The sequence below is a fragment of the Lissotriton vulgaris genome, unplaced genomic scaffold, assembly GCF_964263255.1.
Source record: "Lissotriton vulgaris unplaced genomic scaffold, aLisVul1.2 SCAFFOLD_5203, whole genome shotgun sequence".
NCBI classification, from domain to species: domain Eukaryota; kingdom Metazoa; phylum Chordata; class Amphibia; order Caudata; family Salamandridae; genus Lissotriton; species Lissotriton vulgaris.
Window position 1 is genome coordinate 121065 of NW_028248262.1, and position 13143 is coordinate 134207.

The following is a 13143-nucleotide window of genomic DNA, read 5'->3' on the forward strand; positions in this document are numbered from 1 at the left end:
ACCCTTCGTCCTGTAGTTAGAGTCTACCTTCCTTTCGCTCCTTTTCCTCTGAGGTGACAAACATAAGATAATGTCTTGATGAGAACCTCGCCTTTGCACCTCTAGAAGAAAGACACTGTTTACCCTGGTGTCCTTCTCTTCCTCCTTCAAAGAGTAATCCTACTCCACCTCTCTCTACCTGTGTTGATGTAGTCAAATACTTCATGTCCACACCTGGTCTTTTGGGGAAGTTTAAGACCTCGCTGTTCACATTACAGTTTTTAAACATATACAAGTCCTGTTATAATGCAAGCAAATTATTGCACTGTATATGTTTTCATTCTGTGTTCAATGGCATCTTGTTCTTAACACCGGGCACAAGGCCCTCTTTTCTCCGGGGAATTTTGGCAGGAGAAGAGGTGCAGCGTCGACAAAGTGCGAGGTGAGGTGGGGGGAGGCGAGGGGAGGGAGGGATGGAGGGATGGATATAGGGTGGGCTGCAGTGTGGTGGGTACAGAAGAGAACGTGTGGGGTAGCAAGGGTGGGGGGACGGTGCTGGGTCTGGGCGTGCAGAGTAACAAGGAAAGGAAGGGACGTCATCAGAGAGTGTGCAATATTAAGAAATATAAGGAGGGGTGGGAGTAGCAAGTTAAATACTCCCCGCAATATTATCAAGTGATGGATGGGGGGAAGGGGACCTCTGTGGAAGAGGGGGTGGGGCCGCTGGGGTCCATGGCGCGGGCTTTAATGGCACGGGACAGAGGGGTCAGGCTCCTACGGCGGAGGGCGAGGCGGCGTTCTGGGGAAGGGCGTCAGAGTGCCCAGGAAACAACAATAGCAGAGGGGGGGGGGGAGGTGGCCGAGCACGAGTCGGTCAGGTGCGAAGTCTTGGGGACGGGGGCCCACGGGAGGGCTCGAGCGCAAGTTAGAATAAGGAAGGGCATGGAGGGATTGTGGCCAGAGGGGCCAAAGTAGAGGGTGTGATCTGCCATGGGGGGCTCAAGGATATTCAATGGGGGGTTGGGGATGTGAGCCAGGATAAGTGGGTATAGGTGCATCCCCCCCCCCTCCCACCCCCTTCCCCCAGGCGGGTAAAAGGAGGAGGGTGTGGAAGGGCTGGATGCTGGCTTAAAGGTTACTGAGATGGGGGCGGTTAGTAGATGCCCCTTAGTGTCATGGGGCCGAGGATCGCAGTTTGGCGTAACAAGAGGGGTGGCGCTGGTTCTCGGTACTGGGGGCTCTGTTTTCGAGGGAAGGCACAGCCTCCGGGCGTCAAGCGTATGAGTAGTAATAGCAGAGGGAACTGTCACTGTTTTGTCCGGCTGTATGAATGGGGAGAAATAAGAATAGGTTCAAGTTAAGTCACATAAGTACGAACGCATAAAGGACAGAACAAAATGTAACTCACTGACAGGGTTTTCATTGGCAATAAAATGGCCCCCTAGCTAACTGACTCTGTGATCTTCTCGAGGCTGAAAGGCTGAGTCGCAGTACATTGATTTGCCTTAATGTACAGTGCTTAGAGGATGGGGGGAGGTTGGGGGAGGGTGGGTAAGGAAGGTGCGGAGGGACTATGGGAGGTGCAAGAACGGACATACAAGGATAGCCGAAAAGGGCGCCAAGAGAGGAGGCATAATGGGGGTCGGATGGCAGGGCAAAGGAGGGATGAAGAGGGTTTGGGGCCGTCCAGGAGAAAGACAGTGGAGAGATAGGGTTATGGGCGCGGGCGAGAGACGTACAGTTAAGTGCCATTCGGGGAACAGGCCTCTAATGCAAAGGGAGCAGAATGAAGATGGGCTAAAATTGTGTAGCATCAGCAGATGTTTGATTGGCACTCGTGGCGAACAGGCACTAACGGTAGACGGCAGGAATGAGTCATAGATGGGGTAACACGGAACTTGGTTGCCTTTGGGGGGTTCTAGCAGAGTGAACGGAATAAGTTTCACCCTGCCATGAAGGGATACCACGAAGTTGAACTATGGAGGCTTAGAATGTCCGGCGCGGTCCCGGTGGAATTCAGGCGGGTTTGGGCTGGGGGGGGGGGGGGGGGTTGGGGGAGGGTGGCAGGGGGCGGGAAGGGTGCCACAAGGTGGGGGGCGGGAATGGGCGGCCAGGGAAGACACAGCGTAGGTGGTTACTGACAGGGAAGGAGGAAAAGAATTTGTAGGGGGAGGAGAGCAGGGAGGGCCATCGAGGGTAAGGGCTGGCGAAGGGGGGGGGGGGGGCGCGGAGCTTACTCCACCGGGCATGGCAGGGAGCGGCAGATAAGGGGAGTGGGGGAGGAGGGGGCGAAGGGTACAGGGAGCCTTGGAAATGCCGGCAAGGAGTTGGGAACGCTCCTCCTCCCCCCCCCCCCCCTTCTGTAGTGAGCAGAATGGTGGATATAGAAAGGAGTGTGTAACGCGGATGTGCTGGGGGATTATGACGACTTAGTGCAAATGGAACGAAACTCCTTCCGAGTTCATAAAGTACATAAGACAGTTCTCTCTATAACTTTCACATGTAAGATGGTGTTCGACGCGTGCTGCTCGACACAACTGATACGCTGGCTGCCGTTGTATCTAGTGTTTTTATTTGGTACAGTATTGCTGCAGATGCTTAGTAACATTGGTTATGGTGTTTAGGAGTTAATGTTTGGGTTTGAATGCGCGTTGTAGCATTAGGTACGGTTCATGCATTGTAATTTAAGAATGTTATTCACCATGTTATTCATAGAGGGATAAATGAAGGTGTGATGAGAAGTGCGCATTCGTGGAGGGGGAGAGCTGGGCAGCTCTCGAAGCAGTTGGGGCTCTGTTTTCGAAGGGAGGGCTCGGGAGATGACAAAAGGTGGATGGGCGCAGGGTCTCGGACTGCGGGGGGTCAAAAGAAAGATTTGCGGGAGGGCTGATGGTAATGACGGAGCGTGGACGAAAGTCAGGGGTTATTGGTTTGTGCATTTGTGTGGGCGGACTTTCCCCGGGGTGTCAGGGCGCTTCACGAAAGGGGGCAGGGGTGAAATATAGTGAGAAAGATTGCAAAAGAGCGGATTGCGAAGGCATACGTTACGTTACATAAGGTGGTGGTGACAATTGTGAGCAAGGAAAGTACATGAGGCTGCGGGGCGAGCGCAATAAGCGAAAGGTGAACTCGAAAGCATTGTTGCCAGGAAGAGGGTGTCGGGGCATCGAGGACAATGGCACGAGCAATGGGGGGGGGGGGGGCATAGATCGGCAGTTGAAGTGAACACAAGAGGGGGTGGTGAGGATAGGCGAGCATGGGACACCGCTGGCGGCATCGACGCTCCACTGCTCCCCAAGGGTCCTGTGCAGCACACAGGTGAGGATTGGGGCGCCAAAGGTAAGGGGCGGAGTGGGCACGAGCACAGACAGCCAGGAAGACACAGCGTAGGGGGTGGGGACAGGAGGGAGGGAATTAGCAAAGTAAAGGAATGTGTAAGGGGAGAACATGGAGGGACGCCGATTGTGCTAAGGGGCTGGTTAATTGCATGGCTGGGAGCTGCAGATACGGGGGGGGGGGGGGGGGGGAGTGCAGGCAAGGAGCTGCCCTCTCCGCCCCCCCCCCCCCATCGGGCCACAACGAGAAGCGATAGCTCATCCTAGACAACACGGCGTAGTTTAGGGCAAAAGGGAAATAAATTGCTTGCTGAAAAAGGATTGCACATGTGCTCTACTCCAGGCGTTGGGCCTCGTTGCCGGGGTTTGTGCTGAGAAGCACTGTGGGCGAGAGGGAGGCGCTGTGCTCTACTCCAGGCGCTTGGCAGAGCTGCATGGGGTTTGTGCTGATAAGCACTGTGGGCGAGATGGGGGCGCTGTGCTCTACTCCAGGCGCTTGGCCTCGTTGCCGGGGTTTGTGTTTAGAAGCAACGCGGGCGAGAGGGAGGCGCTGTGCTCTACTGGAGGCGCTTGGCCTCGTTGCCGGGGTTGGTGCTTGGAAGCGCTGCGGGCGAGAGGAGGGCGCTGTGCCCGACTGGAAGCACTGCGGGCGAGAGGGAGGCGCTGTGCTCTACTCCAGGCGCTTGGCAGAGCTGCATGGGGTTTGTGCTGAGAAGCACTGCGGGCGAGATGGAGGCGCTGTGCTCTACTCCAGGCGCTTGGCCTCGTTGCCGGGGTTTGTGCTTAGAAGCACTGCGGTCGAGAGGGAGGTGTTGTGCGCTACTCGAGGCGCTTGTTCTCTGCCAGCCGAGGGCACGTGCTGCTTTGTTGTGGAGTCAAGAAGTCTTGCCTTCTGTGTTTCCCTTCACTGGTGGGGGGGGGGGACTTGATATGGAAAGATGGGGCTTCCCAAGCTTCCAGGACTCGCTCGAGGCCTTCAAGGAGCACTGGAGCCCCTCCGAGAGGAAAAGCCTCGGAGCCAAGGTCGGTGCGTGAAGGCGCTGACATCCTTCTCGCCAGCAGCGAGGAAGGGGCGGAGGTGCCTGGAGGGAGCAGCCCTCGGGGTCCCAAGGCTCTGGGGTTCCTGCCAGGCAGCGCTGCTCTGCAGCCAGTGGGAGGAGGCGTGCGTTTACTCCTCCTCGGTACCCTTACAGGACGTGTGCAAGGCTCGGCCAACTCGCGCCACATGCACATCCATACGTACCTTTCGATGTTGGTTGTTTCCACTTCTCATACTTCCAGGTGCAAACTATAGTGTTGTCACCTAATTGGAGGAACGTCCGTTTCAGCTGGAAATTTCAACACTTTATTGCAGCAGTATCGTAGCTGGGGGACGCTCACGCTAGCATCTGTCACTTTCGTTTCAAAGACTACTTATTCATCACATCGTTTTGCTTTGACTAATCCCCGAATAGATTTATTACAGGGATCACCTGGACTAATATTCCTGATCAAACATTACATTTCTCGAGTAATAAGGATAATTAATTTGGCATAGTAGCTTCTTGTTATTGTAAGGACATGCTAATATGTTACAAAAGGTACAGCACGAACGTAGGCGCTGGTGATTTGGCAATTCAACGACTGAACTCTGCTTTCAAGAAAGTTAGTTAACGTCGAGCGGACAGGAAAAAGAGGGAGGGGTGTTGCGGAGTCGGGGGGGGGGGGGGGGGGGCGAGGGGCTATACAGTGCGGCGCAAAGTCTTCGCGAAATGCAGAGGGCGGGGGAGAGGAAGGGCACACGGGTAGGCCGGTGCTCTGTAACAAGCCCACCAGCTCTAGCCCCCCCATATCCCCCCCACCCCGCATCTACAGGCGGAGGTTCATCATCTCGTGTCCGGCTCCAATGAGGTGGGCCTGTGGTTTCCAAGCCGCCATAGCTGCAAAAAAAAAAAAAAAAAAAAAAAAAAAAACGGTTTGTGTTTTTTTTTTTTTTTTTTTTGATTCGTCCTTCATCTCTTGCCTAATAATTTACTTTAGGGGAAACTTCATGCAACGCTGCTACTGGAACTTGGGCTTCAGGGCGGCTTTGCAGGTACAGGCTGGCGTACGGGCAAAGTGAGTTCAGTTTCAGGAGGTAGGCGCAGGTTCCACGCTAGGGGGCATATCTCACATCCTAGTGCCACTCCACGTGGGGGGAACATATCTCACATCCTAGCAACGTTTCATTTCTGGCACTTTGCAGCAGTTGTAAGACGTCGTAGTGTCTCTCGTTGCTCAGATGGGCGGAATTTCAGAGTTATAGGCTCCCACGTCTGCATTGCAAGTTGAAGCAGTATAATGCGTGGCTTATGGTGGTTGAAATGTCACGGTAATGACGCTGAAGGTATGAGTAGGTCACACAAGGGGTAGGGGTCAAGGCGAAGGGGTGCTGTAAAGGGAGACCACTGTAATAAAAGGGGGGGGCAGGAGGGGAGGCGGTGTTCGGCGCTGGGGAGAGCGGGCAAGGCTAAGGCCGGGGGTTTGGGGTGGGGGGCGAGTTGGGAGAATGGTGAACTCCTAACGCCTCTCGCCCCCTTCCCCAGTGCGCCTCCACCAGGGCCGGCAGGGATAGGGGGGCCAGGGGGGGCAGGGAGAAGGAGGAGAGGGGTTTAAGGGCGTGTCATAGACAGACGGAGAGGCTGCCGCACGGAAAAGGGGTGAAGTGCTGGAGCTAGGCGAGGGCAGCTATACACAAGGGTGTCCAATGATGAGAACTAACATGTGGTTTCTTTTATAGAGTGAATACGGTTCGAATACAGTGGACAGTGAAGGACAGAGCAACGAACAGAGTGGGGCCAATAGTGGCGGAGGTCACTGACTGGGCAAAGGGTCAGGAAGAGCACAAGGGGTCGAGGCGTGACAGAAGGTGAGTCAAGGGACAAGGGGGCGATGCGAGGCGAAGTCGGGGAACACCGCGGGGGGGCCAGAGGACGGCACAGCAAGGCCGGGGCACCGCAGGGGTCGGGGCGGCACAACTAGTGGGCTAAAGGAGTTCGCAAGCGGAAAAGGCACTGACAACACTGCTTGCAAGGTTAACACAGTTTTTCAATTTTAGGTCAGCAACGGGAACGGGATTGTTCCAGGCACACCGGATAAGGATGGGAGAGGAGGGGATGTTTCACGGCGGTGCATTGGAACTAGCAGCAAACGAGGAGGCTGGACCTAGCGGGGTGGTCCCGGGAATGGAATACAACAGCGGCCAGGACGCTCAACAGCTGTGGGCCACTTTTGCATCAATAGCAAAGGCAAAGAATTGGGAAGGTTGGGAGCTGGCAATGGCTCAAATGCAAGGACAGGCCCCAGAAGGCGTTGGACAATGCAAGGACGTGGAGGGGTTGCAGGGGGACTTTTTTCCTATTAATGGTCATACCTATGCAGCGACACGTGGGGAAAAAAGGGGTATGGAAAAGAAGGCGAGGGGGCGTGGTGGAGCTGTCGCAGGAGCCAAAAAGGCAAGGTTACACACAGAGGACTTAACAGCAACAGCATTTATGGGTGATGATGCACAAGGTGCGGCAAATTTGCGCAAAGACCAGTCGAGTAAACAAGGGGCATTAACAGCTGAAAGTGGTTCCTTAGGTGAGTTGTCAGAAGTCATTAGAAAACTGTTGGATAATTGGCATAAGCCTATTGGTACAAAGAAGGGGGAGGTGGTGGTGGTTGATGAAGAAACAACGAAGGGCGGGTCACAGGAGGGTTCCCCAATGCAAGTCTGGGAGGGAGGGAGCAGGGAACAGGGGGGCGAGGTAGGGGGGGGGAGGAGAGGAGCGGCTCAGGCGCTAAAGAGTAGCAACACGATCCTGGGAAGGGATCCCTTGTCAAAGCCATCACAAGATAATGACAGAAGTACAACGCTGCCAAGGAAGGTAGGGCTAGGGGGGCTGAACGGGACACGGTCAGAAGCATGGCACATACCTCTGGAGGTTAAAGAGAGAGTTTGGAGGAGGGAGTTCATTGATATTTTCACACTACTGGAGCATGTGCGCAGGGGGGTAGACACGCTACGGGTTGCTGGACCCGGCAAGGAAGGGAAGGATAGGAAGAGGATCAGGCCAGAGGAGAACATTAACAACTGGTTAGACGCATTTGCCCTGCTAGCAGCAATAATGTTAGAAAAGTTCCCTGAGCAGGGTCCAGCGTTGAATAGATACAACCAAGCCATCCTGGACCGGTTCAGGCGATACGGAGGCATGGGGTGGCTGCAATATGACCTCAACTTCCGCCAACGCATGGAGGAATCACCGGCTATGTCATGGGACGAAAGAGAGGCTAAGGAATGGATGGAACAGATGGGGTCCAAAGCAGGTTATGGTTTAGGTTTGGCGGGCGCAGACAATGGTGTACAGCACTGGGGCGCAACGTCGGCGGGACAGGGTTGGCAGGCTAACAATACACAGGCGCATTCGCGGGTGAGTGCGCAGTATGGGTTGGGTCAACAAGTAGGGGCAGGATTCACACAGCAGCAAATAGGACAGGTGCAGTTTCAGCAAGGGGTAGCATACGCGGGCAATGGATCAATGGTGGGGTCCCAGCATCAAGGTGCGGTAGTTGGGGCATGTCAACAGTCCCCTCTGGGTGGCGGGGGGCAGCAATATACATGGACAGGTCCCATGCAGCATCAGGCAAGTGGAGGACAGACGCTGCAACAGCAATTGGGACCAATAGGGCAACAGTTCACACAAGTGGGGCCTGACCAGCAGGCGGGTACCGGTAGTGCAGCGTCCACAATGCAGGTGGGGGGGCAGCTACAGCAAGGCAGCAATGGGCTCGCAAATGGGCAATTCAACGCGGGCAGGGGCCAGCAGCCGCTGAGGGCGGTAGGCTTCCCAGTGGGCGCAGGGCAAACAACGGCAGGGCATCAAGGGGAGCAGAGTCAAAACTACATGAGGACAGTGGAGAATTCCTCAGGGTCAGGGATAGGACAGGGACAGATGATGGGTAGGCAGCAACAGCCCCAACAGGAGCAGCAGCAGGCATTTCGAGGGCCAAAGGGGGCAGAGGATTTCAAACAGCCGCTGCAACGTAAACAGAGGGATAATACATGTCGGCTGTTCAACGCTGGCAATTGCACCTGGGGGGTACAATGCAGATTTCGGCATGGGTGCTCCCAGTGTGGCGGAGACCATCCCGCTGTGGCATGCAAACCAATTGTTAGAGATGCAGCGGGCACCACCCTCATGGGCTAGCCATAGTCTGGGCCAGGTTACAAAAGGCCCATCCCCAATAAATTTTGAATTGCTGGCAACACTTTTAAATGGATACCCAAAGATTGAGGAGAGGGAGCTACTGTTTTGGGGTTTCAAGGAAGGGTTCAAAATACCTTACAGTGGTCCTTTAGAGGGCAGATCATCTAAGAACCTCCGCTCAGCGGAGGAGCTTCCGGAAGTGGTTGCAGAAAAAATACAAAAGGAGCTGCAGCTAGGGAGAATAGCGGGCCCATTTGACACCGCCCCTTTAAGGAACTTCATTATTTCTCCGCTAGGTATTGTTCCAAAAAAGGAAGCAGGCAAATACAGAATGATTCACCACCTCTCTTATCCCAAAGGTAACTCAGTAAATGACTGGCTAAGCCAGGATATTTGCACGGTCTCCTATGCAACATTTGACGAAGCCATCGAGTTAGTCAGGCAGGCGGGGAAGGGAGCCCTCATGGCAAAAGCAGATATTGAGGCAGCTTTCAGGCTGCTACCAGTGCATCCAGACAGCTTTCATTTGCTGGGGTTCCAATTCAAGGATAGGTTGTATTATGACAAGTGTATGCCCATGGGTTGTTCTGTTTCCTGCGCTTACTTTGAGGCATTTAGTTCCTTTTTAGAGTGGGCCACGAACAAAGTCCAGCCAGTGGGTGGCAAGCTCCATTATCTAGATGACTTCTTGTTTGTAGGTGAGGCCGACTCACCCGAATGTGCTCAGGCGTTGGAGGCCTTCAAGGTCGTATCACAGGGCTTGGGAGTTCCATTAGCAGCAGAAAAAACTGAAGGCCCCACAACTAAGTTAACATTCTTGGGGATAGAGTTGGATTCGGAGGGAGGTGAGTCACGCCTCCCAGTGGGGAAAGTACAGGACTTTGCAGCAGCTATCAAAAAGGTATTGGCAAAGGAGAAGGCAACGTTGAAAGACGTCCAAGAGTTAATGGGCAAGCTCAATTTTGCATCCAGGGTCATTCCGGTTGGGAGAGTTTTTTCAAGAAGGCTGGCGGGGGCCACAGCAGGCATGACTCAGAAACATCATTTTGTCAGGTTAAAGAAGGGGCTGAAGCAAGACTTGCAGATGTGGCTGTCTTTTCTCCAAAGTTTTAATGGGGTCAGGATATGGCCGTCGCTGTGGACGGCGGATGAGAGGGCGCAACTGTACACAGATGCCTCCAGGCAAGGAGGTTTTGGGGCAATATTGGGGTCTGCGTGGTGTGCCAAAAGGTGGCCAACTGCCTGGCGACGATGTGGCTTCACCAACAATATCACAGCATTAGAACTCTTTCCCATTGTAGTGGCATTGTCATTATGGTCAGACACCTTGGCTAACAAGAATTTGGTCATCAGGTCAGACAACATGGCAGCCGTCCATGCAATTAATAATCAGGCGGCGTCATGTCACGTAATATTGGGCTTATTAAGGCAGTTAGTGAGCAAATGTCTCCAGTATAATATTCAGATAACAGCTAAGCATGTGCCAGGTTTTCAGAACAAGGCAGCTGATGCTCTTTCTCGCTTGCAGTGGGAAAGATTCCGTACAGAATGGCCAGAGGCGCAACAAGAAATGACACCCTTCAAAGAGGATTACTGGAGAATAATGCATTAGAACGGGAACTACAGAATATGGCTGAAGAGGCCCTAGCGGTGGGAACAAGACACCGGTATCGGCGCTGTGTGGACACTTTCCAAAACATGACGCCAGAGGTTTTCATGCTTCCGGACAATGTGCAGCAACTGGGGATGCGGGTCAAAAAGTTTGTGGTGTGGGCCAAGGGGGCCGGAAAATCCAGATCATGGGTGGGGGAGCACCTCGCAGCAATAGCATACTATTCAAAGATAAGGGGTTTGGAGGATCCGACGAAGGGTTTTGTGCTTAGGGCAGCATTGAAAGGATGGGCCAAAAAGGAAGGCAAGAAGCAGGACAGCAGGTCCCCGATTGAATTTAACACACTTAAAATTTTAATGGACAACATCCCTAGGGTGTGTTACTCGGAGTCTGAGAGTAAGTTGTTCAGATTAACATTTTCTCTGGCCTTTTTTGGGGCCTTTCGCATTAGTGAACTAATAGCCAGGGCGAAAGGGGACAAAAGCAACAGGGCCCTGTTAGTGAAGGACATATCCTTAGGCACACACCAGGTGTCCCTTCTGGTGCGACAATCTAAGACAGATCAGGTGGGAAGGGGACAGTGCATCACACTGAACAGGATGGAGGGGCACAGCTCCTATTGCCCAGTGACGCTTTTAACAGGGTACTTGCAGGAGCGGGAAGGTGCTGATAGGAACAGCTACCTCCTCACTCACAGGGATGGGACTCCGTTAACACTTTATCAGTTTAAAAGGGTGTTAGCAGCAACGGTGCAAATATCCGGCCTCCAAAGGTGTCACTACACTACACATTCATTTCGCATTGGGGCAGCCACCACAGCCTTCCAGGAGGGCATGTCGGCGGAAGGAATAAAACAGATAGGCAGATGGGAATCGGACAGGTTTAAGGGGTACATTCGCCCAACAGCAGACAGATAAGGAAATTGGAAAGACATGTGTTGCGGCTATTCAATTGGGGGATCTGATATACATTCTGTACAGCAAGCTTTATGTATAATAAAAGGATGATGGGTGACGTGTACTGAACATTTCCGTGCTTCTGTTTAATTCGCAGAATACAAAACAGTGTGGGTCATCGGACACTCATACGTGTCCAGGGCGGCTAACAGAGCTCACTGCCTTGGGTGGAATGCTACGTTCCCATTTCAACGGACAAGGGTGCAATGGTTCGGAAAAGAGGACTTGCGCTGGAGAGAATTGTGGGGTGTCATTGAGGAATTGCGCGCAGGTGCGAAGGATCCGAGTATTTTAGTAATTCATCTAGGGGGAAATGATCTTCCAGAGATGGGGCGGGGTGACCTGCTTCACACATTAAAGAAGGATCTCACCAATTTAGCAAAGTGCATGGGCTCAACGGAAATAGTATGGTCCGAGATTATTCCTAGAAGGGTATGGGCTGGGGCGCGCTCCCAAAATGGCATGGAGTTGTCAAGGAAGAGGCTAAATAGCTTGATGGTCAAATTTCTAAAGGGGGCAGGCTTAGGGATTATCAGGCACACTCTGATTAACTTGCGGCAGCCGCAGTATTACAGAGCGGATGGGGTGTACCTTTCTGACACAGGGGCGGATGTCCTGCTACGAAATATGCTAGCAGTGTTGTATGCAAGGGGCTGTTGGTAGTTTGCAAGAATGGGGCCGCAGTTAAGGCATGGGGGGGGCCTCGCAGGCAGCGATAGCTACCGGCGAGGCATGGCGGTACTTACAAAGCGATCCAAGAAGAATACAAAAAGCAGGTGGCGCAGAGGGCTCAGACTACAAATGGGGCAGGCGGGACCCAGGGGGTCACTGGCAAGCTCCCCGAGCTCCCTGTGTTCAGGTGAACCGGAAGCAAACAATTAATGGCGCAACGCGGGCGGGGGGCGGGGGACAAACGCCAACCCGGAAGGGAATGTGTGGGCCCCGGAAGTGAAAAGGTCACCCGGCCGGGTGGGAACCGGCTGGTTACCCGGGAGTGATTGGACACCGGAGGCTAAGGGGCCATCCGGTTTGGGTTAAAGCAGACGCTTACCCAAGGAGTGTGTGGAAACCGGAGGTAAAAGGTTACCCGGTCGGGCCGGAAGCAGAAGCTTGCCCGGAGAGAAAGGAAAAGGTGTGTCCCAGGGAGGGGGTTGCCTGGGCAAGGATAGCTGCACTGAATGTAGGGCACAGTGCAGAGGCATTGGTGGTTAAGGACGGGGACAAGTCACTTTGTAAAGAGAGCCGCACTGAATGTAGGGCACAGTGCAGAGCTGGTTGTGTAAGGACGCACGGTCGCCAAAACAGAAATAATGGCTTGTAAAGGATCGCTTGTAAGTGATAAATGCCTAATAAACTGCGGCCTTAATTCTTCCATAAAATAAACTGGTGTGGTCTGAATTTATTGGGATTCGGGCGGTGCAACCATGTGGGGGGTGCCTCTGCTGTGCCCCTTGGTTCGGCCCCCCCCACTCCCCAGGGGGAGGGGGACAGTGGCTGGACCGGGGGTCTCAGTGGAGGCCACCCCCGGGAGGCAGAGCCCGAGCACCCAATGATTGGCTGGAGATAAGGGGAGCAAAGGCAAGGAAAGAGAAAGAGCGGGCCCACCAAGCATTGGGGCTGGGCCAGCTCAGCCATAAATTTAAGGTAGGAATGTGTAGGGGGATAAGGGCTATTTAAGGGTGGACACCGGGCACAAGGCCCTCTTTTCTCCGGGGAATTTTGGCAGGAGAAGACCCGCCCACCCACCCTTGGAGGGACAGGAATTGAAGGGGGGGTAGACAAAAGAGGTGAGATTAGTCGCAGAGGCATATGGGGCTTACAAGAGATCCTGTGGTTTCGGAAGAAGGGACAACAGGCGGTACTTACAAAGCGATCCAAGAAGAATACAAAAAGCAGGTGGCGCAGAGGGCTCAGACTACAAATGGGGCAGGCGGGACCCAGGGGGTCACTGGCAAGCTCCCCGAGCTCCCTGTGTTCAGGTGAACCGGAAGCAAACAATTAATGGCGCAACGCGGGCGGGGGGCGGGGGACAAACGCCAACCCGGAAGGGAATG

At 53.9% G+C, this 13143-nt stretch overlaps 1 protein-coding gene across 2 annotated transcripts; it reads left to right on the forward strand.

The window, feature by feature from the left end:
- Positions 1-5977: 5977 nt before the first annotated feature.
- LOC147664186 (uncharacterized) lies at positions 5978-12477 on the forward strand. Of its 2 annotated transcripts, none has more exons than XM_086949948.1 (3): positions 5978-6201; positions 6391-6914; positions 10050-12477. In XM_086949948.1, exons 2-3 carry the CDS (start codon positions 6434-6436, stop codon positions 11048-11050), a joined length of 1482 nt encoding a protein of 493 aa, XP_086806074.1. In that variant the 5' UTR covers positions 5978-6201; positions 6391-6433; the 3' UTR covers positions 11051-12477. The 2 variants fall into 2 exon arrangements, with proteins under 2 accessions (XP_086806074.1, XP_086806075.1); XM_086949949.1 differs by having other exon boundaries at positions 11187-12477.
- The last annotated feature ends 666 nt before the right edge of the window (positions 12478-13143 follow it).